Here is a 15,844-nt window from a genome sequence, read left to right as displayed (position 1 = left end):
TGTTAGCCTTTGAATTGAAAGAAAAGGATTCAGATTTTTGTACCATGCGATTTTCCTCTTCAATGTTGATGCTACTGATAAGTTCTTGAAGGGTGTAGTTGAGTCGCTCGTGTTTCATTTTACTTTTGAAGTCTACCCACGACCCGGGCAACTTATCAACAAGTGCTTCGACCAGGAATGCATCGTTGACTTGAGCACCTTCAGTTCGCATATCAGAAACCATATTTTCGAAGTCATGTACCTGTTCCACCACGGTTTTGGACTCGGTCATCTGAAAATGCAGCCATCGTCCCACGACGTACTTCCTCCTACCGGTGTCATCGGAACCATATTTTTCTTGCAATTATTCCTAGATAGCTTTTGCAGATTTTTCCCCAGAAAACATGTCAAAAATAGAATTTGTTACCCGTTGAAGAATGGAGGCCCGCGCAGTTTTGTTGTCTTTCACATATTTTGGACAGACCTGCGACGTGCTTCGTACATGCCTCGGTGCAGGAGCTTGATCAGCTGCCTTGTCCGATTGATCAGCTGTCTTGTCCAACTTGTCAGCTGCCTCGGTTGTGGCAGTAGTGGCGGTCGCAGTCGTGGCCGCAGTCGTAGCAGTCAGGATGAAGGTGGTGGGATCATCATAAATCACGTAGTCAACATCCTTTTCTTCCAGCAGCATGATGATCCTTGCAGCCCATCGTTTGTAGTTCATACCGCCGGTGAGAATTTCGATGGGTGTGACATCAGAAGCTGGCTTCGTTGCAGTAGACATCGCCTCCCTGATTTTAAATATCTTTAACTGTGGTGCGTAACAACAAGAATAAATACCTGGACGGTAGTTTGCGATGCGGTGTTGCTTTGGGACAGGAAACCGGCAGCGTTCTGTGTCGTGTTTGACAACACTATCTTAAAGATATTTAACAACCAGGGTATCGTTATATCTTCGACAGATCCACAGAAATTAATGTACTCAGTAGTGTATATAGCTTTCAGCAATTTGGTGTGTTTTGAAATGGAGAATGAAGCATTATTTTATAATGCAGCAGTACTCCTTACATCCGTTGCATGGTTGTAGGAGCTATATGGACAAAACATGCGAAACTAATGTTGTCCACAAGTGCTCTTCTGACAAAGCAAATTCATCCACAACGCGTTAATTGAGTAACGGAGTTATTATGAATTATGCAAGTACCCCACGACAAGCCAAAAGAAGCCTAGTCTTGGCCTCTTGGGGTTATGGAGTATAATCAATTTATCAACAAATTCAAAATATATCTTGTTTTATCAGCAGTTGCAGGGTGCAAGGTTGAGATCATGATAAGGAATTAAAAAGGAAAGAATGATATTGTAGTAGTGTATAAACATTTGGGAATTTATATGCTAGTTGAAACATAATCACACAAGTTGTTTTCCCTACCAATTTTCGGAACAGGGGCAGTGAGGGATCCACAGTACTGGTGTTGTTAAATACATTAAAAATAACATTTTTGTTTTGAATGCTACTGACTCTATTACATTGTAGTATGTGTTCATCTATACTTTCTCAACCCGTTGAAGCACAAAGAGTTAACACCGCCTCCACTGAGGCTCAATCTCATGACCTCCCATATGGGAGAGTCACTACATGCTATCTGAGTACAAGGTGTTTGGCACATTAAAAATAACTTCTTTCTTCTTCATTTTTAAAAAAAAAAAGTTTTTGTTCAAATCCGTTTCAGAAGGGAAGTACCTTTTCCTTTGGGGGTAGGAAAATCATGATCGAGATAGCGAACCAAATTGGGTGTAGTGGGCGAATGAGGGGACTGATGTGTTGGTGAGATAATATTTTCTTTAGTTTTCTTCTTTATTGACAAGCTAAGGAAAGGATTAGCATTTTCTATTCTCCTTTTTGAACAGTCAACTTCAAAATTATTGAAACAGACAAAGAAAAGACCAAGACTTGGAAAAAAGGTCGCTAAGTTATTAATAGCATTATCATCAGAGGTGAATATCCAGTTATTAGAACAGTAACATGCATAGTAATTGATGGGAGGCACATGTTTAAAAAAAAAAAAAAAGAATGCCCCCCAAAGATTGGGAAAATGGTAGGAAAAAAAAAAAAAAAAACAAAGGCGCAAATGCGCGTTAGGCACAATTCTCGCCCAGCTGGCGACCACTCTGACTTTAATACCACCTTTTGTTTTTTTTTTTTAAATAAATTTTCTTCTGTTGTTGTTAGATTTTTTTTTTTAACCGCCCTCCCATCTTATCTTTCCTAATCACTCTTACAAAAACCCTTAAAAACTGCACCAAAGTTAAACTGAAAAGGATGCTCTAAGTACTATTTTCCTTCCTTATCATTGTTTTTTTTTTCTTTTCAAATAGTAAAGAAACAAATCCATATAATTTTTCATTTTGAAGACATCATAAAGGAGTTAATTCCATTTTGGTCCTAAACTTATAGGTAGCAGTTCACGTTTAGTTCTTTTTTTATCAGAGTATCCACATTTGGTCATAGTATTATTGTTGTATGACTATTTTTGGTCCTCCGTCAAAAAAATTATTGAAATGTCGTTGAATACAAATGTATTTTGATCATGTTTATACAAAATGAGTTGACGCCACTATATTTTGGAACGTTATGCTGTGAGCACGTGCCCACCTTGCAAGGTGGGCACGGTTCCATATCCATAATTTCTATGCTATAGATTCATAATTTCTATAGTGTAAATCCATAATTTCTATACTGTAGATTAATAAAATTTATACTTTAGATTCATAATTTCTAAACCGTAGAGATTCATAATTTCTATACAGTAGATTCATAATTTCTATACTGCAGATTCATAATATCTGTACTGTAGATTCATAATTTCTGTACTGTAAATTCATAATTTCTAACTGTATAGCTATCAAATTATGAATATATAGTTCTCTGATTTGTGAAAAGAGAGTTCAACAATGGGAATCTAAAGTATAAATTTTATGAATCTACATAATAGAAATTATGGATCTACAGTATAGAAATTATGGATCTACAGTATAGAAATTATGAATTTACAGTATAGAAATTATGGATATGGAACCGTGCCCACCTTGCAAGGTGGGCACGTGCTCACAACATAATTTGCCATATATTTTTATATTTATTTTTAAAAAAAAAAAAAATCTGATATTGAAGACTGAAATGTCTTTATACTTAATTACATTAAAATTATTTTGTTGATAGGGGACCAAAAATGATCCTGTCATAATAATATTTAGACCAAATATGGATGCTCTGATAAAAAAAAAGGACTAAAAATGTATTATCATCTATATATTTAAGACAAAAAATGAAATTAACTCCATCATAAAGTTATGCCCAAATCACTTCTGCAATACAAATGAAAAGCTGAACCAAACGCCCCCCCTTAAGGGCTTAAGACAAAGTTAAAATAAGATTTGAGGAATTGCTCCATAATTAAATGAAAAGCTGAAAAGCTGAAAGATGCTCACCACTAATTAAAGGCGTAATTGTTTCATTTCGAGATTCAAACGCTGAGCTCCGACCATTCATCCTTTTCTTCCCATTTTAAAAAGAATGAATGACATAACGTGTGACAAAGTGTTTACATGGCAAAACGAACTGTAATTTTACAAAATAAGTTTTGGAAGTATCCTGATTTGAAAAAAAAAAAAAAAAAAATCAGAAAAATGGATCACAAATAAAATCAATGATTAATACTGTAACATGTTAAAGGGAAAAGATTACAAAGGATACGCGTTAATTCAATAGTTATGCGATGGAACTCGGTTCATCTTAGCTTGCACTTTATCTCCTCTGTGTTCATTACCTTTTTCTTTTTCCATTCCTTCTTTTAGTCTTAATTATCTAATAATTTTTGTTGTTCTCAAAAGGTGGAATTCCTAACTCCGACCAGACAAAACATATGGAAAGATGTAAATCATAGTAACTCAGCTAAACACAAGGGCTAGACCTTTGCTTACTGAACACAATGAGCTCCTCACTTTAAGAGGTTGCTCCCACACTCGATCACGGATCATTGTTCCAAACTTCACCCTTGTGACTAATTGAGCTACCCATGCCAGTAATTATCTATATTTTTATTTGGCTATATATACTAGCTTGTGTATGATTAATTTCTCCAAGTAAGCCCTTAATCTATTATTCTCATTAGCTGCACTCATCATGGCCAAGCCCTTCTCTTTCTTCATTCTCATTACCATCTTCATAATCCCTTCTCTCACAAATAGCTTGATTGATGAGAGTGCTAAAAATATTAACACTGATCAATCCGCTCTCATTGCTTTGAAACGCCAACTCACCTTAGCCGATCCAAACAATGTTTTGGTTCATAATTGGTCCACTTCAGTTTCTGTTTGTCACTGGATTGGAGTCACCTGTGGAGTGCACCATCGTAGGGTAGTTTCCCTCAACATTTCAAACATGGGTCTATCAGGCCAACTTCCTGCATCTTTGGGAAACCTCTCCTTTCTATCCTTGTTGAACATGAGTCACAACAACTTCCATGGAAAACTACCATAAGAGTTGGCTTATTTGAACCGATTAAGAGTGTTGCATCTAAGAAACAATAATTTCATTGGTGAAATTCCACAGGAGCTTGGGAATCTTCACCACTTGAAAGCAATAAATATGCATCATAATCACTTCAATGGTTCAATTCCAAGCTCAATCTTCAACATCTCAACACTTGAAATCATTGACTTCCAAAATAATAGATTTTCTGGTACTCTTCCAACTAACCTATGTCACAACCTTCCAAATCTAGAAGGGCTTTTCTTAGGTTTGAATAGTCTTAGTGGCGCACTCCCTGCAAATCTATCTGCATGTTCAAGACTTCAGACGTTGGGGTTGGAAATGAATAAGTTCAATGGATTTATTCCAAGAGAAATTGGGAAGTTATATATGCTTCAAAGAATAACTCTTGGTGAAAACAATTTAACAGGTACTATATTTTGTTTTTGTCTTTTCTATAATGTTATCACCATATTTGCCCCCTAAATATAGTTTAGCTTATTGAATTTCTTAGCTCTTTTACGTTAAAGTGGATAATGAAAGGCAGAAGGGTCAAATAGACCCATGTACTAACATTGATTGTTCATCTAGTATAATGAATTAAAATATGGTCCATTTAGGACATTATACTTTCAATTATTTTTCATCAAGCATTTTTAGCAAGTTTCTAACAAATAACCCATCTAATTTGTTTACATGGAAAAATAAAATTAAAAAAAATGCTTATTTTGAATAAATTGAATAAATGTTTTAGAAATGAGCTTATTTTGTTTATTAACACTTACTTTTTTTTTTTTTTTTTGAAAGGTTACTTTTTTTTTTTTGAGAATTTTTTGAAAGGTTATTAACACTTAAATGACTTTATAATAATATAGTATTGCTCGCATTTATAATTATTGAGTTAATACCGATTGAGGTCCTCCGAGTATAGTGATTTTGTCACGTTTAGTCCTAAACTTTCAAATTGACCATCTGTGGTCCTTCGACTTTCAAATTTTGAGTGGTTGACTTGGACCACAAATGGTTAAATTTGAAAGTCGAAGGACCACATATGGTCAATTTGAATGTTTAGGACTAAATGTGGCAAAATCACATACTCGAAGGACCTCGGATGGTATTAACTCTATAATTATTGGTCTAGGAAAAGTTAAATGTGTATAATAGGAGAGGGAGGTTAAATAGACTTTTATAAAACTCTCAAGTTTAAAAATTAGTACAAAGTTGTACACACAACAGAAGTCTTGTACATGGTATTGATAAAATACTTGGTAAATAAATATATAATATTATTTTGTATTATAAATTTGATATTCAATTACAAGATAGTGTAAAAAAAAGAAAATAATGGAACCTGGAGGGTGTGGTTGAGTAGAAGGGACTCATCCATCCTTAACCAAAGGTCAAGGGTTTGATCCTTGGCTTTGGGAATGGAGCATCCTTAAATTTTCAAGCCAGCTATCCCACCCAAAAGAGGTGCCTACAAATCAGCGAGGGGATTAGTCACGGTGGAAACCCTGGGTATTCCAAATAAAAAATAGAAGTCTTTTACATGGTATTGATAAAATACTTGGTAAATAAATATAATTCTAAATTAAAGAAATGTATATGTATTTTTTTTGTTGTAGTTACTAATTTATTTATTTTAATAAGAGTAACAGAGTGTGGTACTTACTTTTAATCTACAACAATGAAGTCATTGATTTTTTTATTTTCATTCGTTGTTTAGACAAATTGTTTTGGCAATTTGTCAATGACAATTGTTACAATTGTTGTCAATAGAGGAAGATGATAAATAATTTAGAATATATGATTGCAATAGATATTGTTATAACGATATAGTAAAAATTAACTTACAAATTACTTTAGAAGTTTTTATGCATCGATAAAATTATGAGAATAGATGTGTAAACTTATTCAATTATAGTAAGTAAATGTCAAAATTTTCAATTTTTTGGACAATAGTCCTACCGTTTAGAGTCTAGGTGTAATTTTATTTCTGATCAACAACTTTGTAGTTAGGTCGCGCAGGTTTGACAATGATGTAAGAACAATTTTGTAAAGTAATGTACAATTGTACCATTATAGAAATACAAAAAAAAAATATTAATACCATAGTCACATAAATCATTCCTAATAATGCAAAAGCATAATTAAAATATTGAGTCTTGCTCTAAATAATCAAAAGAAGATTAATTAAATGAAAAAAAAAAAAACAAAACAAAATGCAAGAAAATGATTTTCAAGGTTCATTATTTGCAGGAATTTTTCTTAGTGGGGGCGAAACATTAAAATAAAACAGATAGTTTGAAGAAAAAAAAAATGAAACACTTAAAGAAGTATAGCTATAAATATTGTTAGATATGAATGAAAAGTAAAACACATCAAAATTTTATAAAAATATTCATAACAAAATATGAAACTTAATTAATTTGATAACATAATTCGAATAAAAAACATATTATAAATCACACATCTCATTAATAATAATAATAATAAAAAGGTTATATATGTGTGTGTGTGTGTAAAAAATCTCACCATTAAGAGCCCAAGAGAGTTAGGCCTATAATGGGTAGAAAAAATGGCGGTCAAATTTTTTAATCAAATGAATGGCTCAGATTGATTAAATTTTAATTTTTTCTTAAAATTTCCTAATTTATCCTTAATGAATATGATTATCCGTTAACTTTTCCGTTAAATATTATCTTTTCCGTTAATTTTGTTAGTTCACCGTTAACTTACTCATTGATTTCAATAAGAAAGGTCTTAGGTTCGAACCCCATCCCAATCAAAGTTGGCATAATTAGTACTCTATTTTAGTCTTATTAAGTTAAATAATAATTTAGTAGCTACAACAAAAAATAATGCATATGCATTTCTTTAATTTAGAATTATGTGTCTACAATGTCTTTAATCAAAAAAAAAAAAAATTATTCATTGTCAATAAATTAAATAAGAGAAATAATTTTTTTTAGTTATATTATCTTTATTTTTCTCTAATATAAAAATTCTTTACATTCAAATTCATCAATTGATTATATTCGCTACTTTGTCCCTACAATGTCTTTACTAAAGAAAATTATTCATTATCAATTTTTTGAAGGTCAATCTTGCGATTGTATTAATGAATTATTCATTATCAATAAATTAATTAAGAGACATAATTTTATTAATTATATTGTCTTTATATTTCTCCAAGTAAAAATTCTTTACATTCAAATTTCAAATTCATCAATTGATTATATTCACTATATTGTCTATTTTTTTTTGTGCACTATTTTTTAATTAAATATCAAAGTTATAATACAAAGTAATGTTGTATATTTGTTTACCAAGTATTTTATTAACACCATGAAAAAATTAAAAAATATATATATAATTAATAAAGCCAATCATATTAACTACTTGAGGTATTTGTTGACAAAGAGAATATTCAAATCACACAACAAATTGAAGTGTGAACTACCTCGCAATGTCCTTGTTTGATAATCAGTAGTTAGCGGATTATATTAGCGAATTATATCAACGGTTGGTAAAAAGATATTTGAAAAAATTAAATGCTTAGATTAACATGTAAAATTATCTAAGGGTATACAAATATTTAATAATAATAATAATAATAATAATAATAATAATAATAATAATAATAATAATAATAATAATAATAATAATAATAATAATAATAATTGTTTTAAAAAAATAAAAATAAAATAAAATTAAGCCAATCATATTAACTACTTGGGAGATTTATTGACAAAAGGAGTATTCAAATCACACAACAAATTTAAATGGAAAACTACCTCGCAATGTCTTTGTTTGGCAATCAGCAGTTAGCTCTTCAATTCCCGTATTTGGTTTCACCCATACATATACAATTATTTTATTGACAATTATAATCAATCTTGACTATATTATCTTGCATTTGTAAATTTAGAATTGCCTATTTAAATACGCAAATTTAACATTCAATTATTTATGCATTAACAATTCCAATATAATCTTGTCTTGATATATTTTAAAGTACTTATTTAAAAAAAAAAAACATTGGGCATTATCCCAATCGCGCAATGCGCGTAAAAAACTAGTACATATATACATACAAAGATTATATATGGGGTGGGGGTGGGGTGAGTGGGGGCAGCTGCCCCCACTGCCCCCATTGTAGGTCTGCCCCTGATTATTTGTAATCTTTGATGCTCAACATTGAATGCTATATATTTAGGCAGACTAATTATTTGACAAAAGTGAATGTTCAATTTTATATTGAATTTTTTAATATACTCTAACATATTCGTAGCATATGCTCAACAATTATGCGAACTTTAATTGTTATGGGGTTCAAACTTAAGACCTTTCTTATAGAAATCAATAAGTAAGTTAAAAATAATAAATAGTTAACGGAATATATCGTTATTAAAGTTTATACTAACAGAATGCGAGAGTGTTTAAGGAAAGAAAATAATGTAATAGATGGTAAAAAGTAAGAAAGTAAAAAAATACTAAAATCAAAATAATATGAACCATTCATATGCCTAACTTTATTAGCTCATATATATATATATATATATATATATATATATATATATATATATATATATATATATATATATATATATTTAATATCATATGAGAACACCAGCTTAGGTGAGAACGTGAGAACAAATCGTGTGCATCCATCTAATATTTTTTAATGGTCTAGATTAGATTAAGTGTGTGCGAACGCGCATTAAATGTGTGCAAAGGCGATTAAGTGAGTTTGCATACATTTAATGCGCGTTCACACACACTTAATCTAATCTATACCATTAAAAATTATTAGATGGATACACATGATGTGTTAATTTATACTCTGTGATTCATATTCTATAATATTGTTTCACAGGTGAAATTCTAGAAGAATTTGGCAATCTTCAGAATTTGGAGGTTTTGGCTATAGAAAAGAACCAAATTACAGGATGTCTACCAAAGGCTATTTTCAATTTGACTTCACTTCAACTTCTGGCATTACAGGGTAACAGATTAATTGGATCCATACCAAGGGAGATAGGAAATTTAACTTCTCTTCATGAAATACATCTTTACGAAAATTATTTCACAGGTTTGAGAATTTATTATTTGCAAAGTGCTTTATGAAATTCAAATTGTACTTTTATTCATACCTAATGGTGCATTTTTGGTGATGCATACCTAATTTGTACATTCCCTAACATTGTTGGTGCATATTTGCATAACTATTGGTGCGGCCACACTGACCGTACGAGAAGACGCAGTCGCATTTGAACTTTTATATATATATATATATATATATATATATATATATATATATATATATATATATATATATATATATATTTATTTATTTATTTATTTATTTATTTATTTATTTATTTAAAGAACATTTGATCTTGGATGAATCACTAATTACTAGTTTTAGTTGAATATCGTCATCGTTTATGATTGGTGTTGAAGATCATGCATTAAATTTAGTCTTTTCAATAATTATTTCATATTTTTTACATTACCATGCACATTTTTGCCTTTCTAGAGTTTCAGTGCCCGCACATTGTCCCTTCTTCTAAAGCATATTGTTGTGCCTTACAGTTCACATTGTTGTGCCCCAAAGCTTTAAGATCATAGATGTTATATATATCTTTTAAAGAGAATTTGATCTTGAACGAATCACTAATTACTATTTTTAGTTGAATGTTGTGATCTTTTATGAATTGTGATGAAGATTATTGTATTAAATTTAATCTTTTCAATAGTTGTTGCATATTTTTGCCTTCGGGTGCACATTGTTATAGATCGTGTATGTGAAAAAAAAAAATTTAAAGGAAGAGTTGATCTATGGCTAAGATTTCACCGCAGGTTTCACTTATATGGCATTCATCTCACCAGAACCTAAGCCTATATATATATATATATATATATATATATATATATATATATATATATATATATATATATATATATATAAAGTTTATTTTCTACTCTTTGATTCATATTCTATATTATTATTGTTTCACAGGTGAAATTCCAGAAGAATTTGGCAATCTTCAGAATTTGGAGGTTTTGTCTATAGAAAAAAACCAAATTACAGGATGTCTACCAAAGACTATTTTCAATATGACTTCACTTCAAGTTCTGGCATTACATGCTAACAGATTAGTTGGATCCATTCCAAGGGAGATAGAAAATTTAACTTCTCTTCAGGAAATATATCTTTACGAAAATTATTTCACAGGTTTGAGAATTTATTATTTGCAAAGTTCTTAATATTTATGAAAAGAAATTCAAATTGTACATGGTAACAAAATTATTTGCATTAAACATACTCTTCTCCGTTTTTGGCAGATAAAGTCCCCCAAGAAATCAGCAAGCTTAATGCATTGGAGGTTATAAATTTGCGGGACAACAAACTAAGTGGTTTGATACCTAAAGGCATATTCAACATTACAACACTTAGAATTATTTGTCTTGCCGCAAATGACGTTTTTGGGACTCTTCCTTACACTATAGGGTATGGATTACCCAATCTTGAAGGACTTTATCTATCCAATAATAAACTAAGTGGAGCAATACCCCAAAGCATTGCAAATTGTTCTAAACTCTTAATTATATCTATTGCCAATAACTACTTGAGTGGGTCCATTCCAAACTCTTTAGGAAACCTTAAGTTCCTCCACATATTTGAAGTTTTTGCAAATAAGCTATCAAGTGAGTCCTCATCTTCTGAATTAAGCTTCATAACTTCTTTGACAAATTGTAGAAACTTGATTGTTTTGGACGTGAGTAAAAATTTTTTTAATGGAATTCTTCCCAAATCCATTGTAAATTTTTCTTCCTCACTAGAAAAATTGGTGATATCCAGTGCTGGGTTAAGGGGCACAATCCCAAAAGAAATTGGCAATCTAAGTGGTTTAGAAACTCTGGAAATGTCTATGAATAACTTGACAGGATTTGTTCCACACACCTTGAGAGGATTACAACATCTTGAACGATTGCTCTTATTTAGGAACAAATTAAGAGGACTGCTTCCTTCCAGTCTTTGCAAGTTGCAGAAATTGGGGCTAATCGATTTAACCGAAAATCAAATTTCAGGTTCTATTCCTGAGTGCTTAGGGAATCTTACATTTTTAAGGTATATATTCCTAGGTTCAAATAGGATAACAGGCAGATTGCCTTCAAATCTATGGGTTATGAAAGACCTTTTAGAGCTCAACTTGTCTTCTAATTCCTTGAGTGGTGTTTTGTCTCCTGATATTGGAAATCTAAAGGTTATATTCAACCTATGGTTATCCAAGAATCAATTGTCAGGCAGCATTCCAAGCACAATAGGAAGCTTGCAGAATTTGATACTCCTTTCTTTAGCACAGAACAATCTAAATGGACAAATACCAAAGTCAATAGGTGGGATGTTAAGTTTGGAATCACTAGACTTTTCTCATAACAATCTTAGTGGTTCAATTCCTGCTTCTATGCAAGAAATTCGATATCTTCACAATTTGAATGTCTCTTGCAATAGATTAAGCGGTGAAATCCCATCAAATGGTCCTTTTAGAAACTTCACAAGTCTATCATTCTTGTTTAATGAAGCATTATGTGGAGATCCAAGGTTTGGTGTTCTTCCGTGCCATAAAAGTGTAGTTCGAAGGTCAAAATCAAAAAGAACACTTCAATATGTTTTTATGGCTTTAGGAATTATGGTTGCTATAATGGTGGGAATTGTGCTGATTACTTTTTGGAGACGAAAAAAGGTTACAAAGAAAGAAGATTTGGTGCCAATTGTGAAAGAAGTGGAGAGAATATCATACAGTGAACTTTCATGTGCAACAAATGGTTTCAATGAAAGGAATGTGATTGGTACAGGGAGTTTTGGAGTTGTTTACAAGGGGGTTCTTAATGATGGAACAATCTTGGCGATAAAGGTGTTTAGAATGCAAGAAGAAGGCACTTTCCAAAGCTTTAATGCAGAATGTACAATATTGTTCAACCTTCGTCATCGAAATCTTGTGAAAGTGCAAGGTTATTGCTCAAACCCAAATTTTAAAGCGTTGGTCCTTAAGTACATGCCAAATGGGACTTTTGAGGAATGGTTATATTCTGAAAATCGCTTCTTGGATATCACTCAAAGATTGAACATAATGATTGATGTGGCTTGTGCAATAGAATATCTTCACCATGGTTATACAAAGTCGGTGGTTCACTGCGATCTAAAACCGAGTAATATTCTACTAGATGAGGATATGGTTGCCCATGTCGCTGATTTCGGAATTGCAAAATTGTTGGGCAGTGATGATAGCATTGCATACACAAGGACCCTTGCCACATTGGGCTACATTGCACCTGGTGAATGCTCTTTTATCTTATTCCTATTTTTTTTATTCCATAATTTAATTAATTTTTACTTTGTTTCAAATAAAATCTAATAGTTTTCCTATATATATATATATATATATATATATATATATATATTGATTATAGAGTATGGATTCGAAGGATTAGTGTCTACAAAATGTGACATTTACAGTTATGGCATCTTGTTGATGGAAACTTTCACCAGAAGAAAGCCAAACAGTGATATGTTTTGTGAAAATGTGAGCTTAAGGAGTTGGGTTAAAGACTCTTTACCTAACAGAGTAATTAATGTTTGTGATGTAAATTTGCTCACACCAGATGAAGAACACTTCAATAGAAAAGGAAAGTGTTTGTCCTCTATTATGGAATTGGCTATAAAATGCTCTGTAGACTTTCCAGCAGAAAGGATCGGAATAAGGGAAGTTCTCGCAACACTACACAAGATTAAACATCAATTTATTCCTTAATTATTTCAATAAGGAGTGAATATGAACTCTGTTTTGTCCTATTCAAGTTCCAAAACTGATGTATTTTTCACTTTTCCTTTTACATTTGTATAAAGTGTGTATACACTGTGTTTGCCTTGGTTCTTGAATTTGACAACATTGTGGTAGTTCAAGGTCTTGATTTATATGTTGTGTTAGTCTTTTTTTTTTTTTTTTTTTCTTTCTTTCTTTCTTTAATTTCCCTATGTATTCCTACTCAAATTCATGAAATGTATTCCAAATGTGCATGTATTTATTTTTCTTCTTGTACTTCTTTATTTTATTATGCATATTGGAAATAGGCCAACCTATGAAACCATGAGAAATATTTGTTGATCCGTTACCATCAAGGAACTAACAAATATTTTCTATTTCAATTCTATTCATACATTTTGATAGACACTGCATGAGATTGATGGTGAAAAGGTTGAAGAAAATGGAAAGATATAAAAACTCTTATTAAGATATTGTTACATATCATCTTGATGACATTGTGTCTTCTCCTTATCTTAGCTTGTGATAAGTTTAATTTCCATGCTTACTCTGCTTTTACTCTTATGGGTCGTTTGGTTCGCGAAATAGGCCTAGTATGACATAGCATTCTCAGTAATGAGTTTATTCCTCTGTTTGGTAACCATTTGTATTCTCAGGAACAATGTTCCTGGGAATGACCCATTCCCTCTTTAGGGGCAATTTATATCGTGCACCAGGGCGCGCATTGCATTGTGCGCCCTAATGCAAAACGATGTCGTTTTACATAACTGTATAAAAAAATACACATAATTGTATAAAAAAATACACATAATTGTATAAATAAACACACATAACTGTATAAAAAATACACATAATTGTATAAACAAATACACATAATGATATAAACAAATATACATAATCGCGTCAACTTCCTTCCGTGCCTCCCAAAACGACGTCGTTTTGGGAAGCACGGGGCGCACAGTGCTGCGCACGCCGTGGTGCAAGGTATAACGATTGCTCTTCAGGGGCAAATTATGCTGTGGAACCATGTTCACCTTGCAATGTAGACACAGTTCTAAAACTGTTCATTATTATGAACATAGAGTTGTGAACATAATTATGAACATATAGTTCTGTAATTATGAATATAAAGATTCAATAATTGTGAATATGAAGTTCAAAAATTATGAATATATAACTTTATAATTATGCACATATAGTTCAGTAAATATGAATATAGACTTATGTAATTGTGAATATAGAGTTCAATAATTATGAATATGAAGTTCAAAAATTAAGAATATATAGCTTTATAATTATGAACATATAGTTCAGTAATTATGAACATAGAACCGTGTCCACCTTGCAAGGTGGACGCAATTCCACAACATAACGATGGGAATAGCTATTACTAGCTCCCCCTAGTATTAACATATTCTTGAGCACTCAGGAATAGGCTTTTTATTAATTTTCTTTTTTACCCTTTATTAAACCTAAACTTTTATGCTTATATTTCTCTTTTTCTCTGTCTTGCATTTGCATCATATTGGAATTCTTCATCAAGCCAAAGGTATTCTTCTAAATTTTATTTTTACAAATTAAGTATTAATATAAATAAATAAATAAATAAAATATATATATATATATATATATATATATATATATATATATATATATATATATATATAGAGAGAGAGAGAGAGAGAGAGAGAGAGAGATTTTTCCCAAAATGATCCCTCGACTATCGCTAATTCTCAATTTTGCATTTCGACTTCTAATTGCACCCAATGTGGTCCCTTGACTTTTAAAAACTCCCCCAAATTGGTCTTCTGTTAGAAATTCTGTCTATCGAGTGTAAAAATGAATGGCATTTTCGTCCATTTACATATTATATGCCTAATATACTCTGAAAAATAGTCGAGGGACCATTTTGGGAATAGTCGATAGATCATTTTGGGAAAAACTCATTTATTTATTTCATTTTTGTTTATTTCCATTTTTTAAGCCTATCAAATTAGAATTTCTATACATCTTTTTCTTACAAATATAAATAGTTAAAATCCACCATCAAACCTGAAAAGTTTAAACTTTTTCTACAATTTTTTTCCTTCTATCTATCCCTATCAAGTTTTACAATAAGTTTCGTAAGTTTCATAAATACTCATATACTTTTTATTTTTATCTTTTTATGTTCATATATATATATATATATATATATATATATATATATATATATATATATATATAGGGACGGAGCCAGAAATTCGACCGGGGGGGGGGGGGGGGGTGTGGTGCGAAGAAGTAGGACAGATTAAGAAATTTTTTCCAGTAAAAGCGAAACATTAAATACAAAAGAGATGATTTTAAAAAAATAAATAAATTACCTAAGAAATTTTTTTATAACCATTACTTAAGAAATATAGTTGTAAATCTACTATCTACTATACTAATAAGAGCCCAAGAGAGTTAGGCCTATAATGGGTAGAAAAAATGGCGGTCACATATTTTAATCAAATGAATGGCT

The 15,844-nt window shown here is 31.2% G+C and overlaps 1 protein-coding gene across 2 annotated transcripts; it reads left to right on the top strand.

The window, feature by feature from the left end:
• The first annotated feature begins 4,106 nt into the window (after positions 1-4,106).
• Positions 4,107-13,505, top strand: LOC109153988 (receptor kinase-like protein Xa21). Of its 2 annotated transcripts, none has more exons than XM_019301878.1 (4): positions 4,107-4,937; positions 10,533-10,748; positions 10,859-12,851; positions 12,987-13,505. In XM_019301878.1, exons 1-4 carry the CDS (start codon positions 4,625-4,627, stop codon positions 13,327-13,329), a joined length of 2,865 nt encoding a protein of 954 aa, XP_019157423.1. In that variant the 5' UTR covers positions 4,107-4,624; the 3' UTR covers positions 13,330-13,505. The 2 variants fall into 2 exon arrangements, with proteins under 2 accessions (XP_019157423.1, XP_019157424.1); XM_019301879.1 differs by lacking the exon at positions 10,533-10,748 and adding an exon at positions 9,387-9,602 and having other exon boundaries at positions 10,859-12,853; positions 12,989-13,505.
• Positions 13,506-15,844: the final 2,339 nt, after the last annotated feature.

The sequence above is a fragment of the Ipomoea nil genome, unplaced genomic scaffold (assembly GCF_001879475.1).
Source record: "Ipomoea nil cultivar Tokyo-kokei standard unplaced genomic scaffold, Asagao_1.1 scaffold2565, whole genome shotgun sequence".
Taxonomy (NCBI): Eukaryota; Viridiplantae; Streptophyta; class Magnoliopsida; order Solanales; family Convolvulaceae; genus Ipomoea; species Ipomoea nil.
Note: the sequence above shows the minus strand (reverse complement) of the source record. Positions and strands in the feature narration are given on the sequence as shown.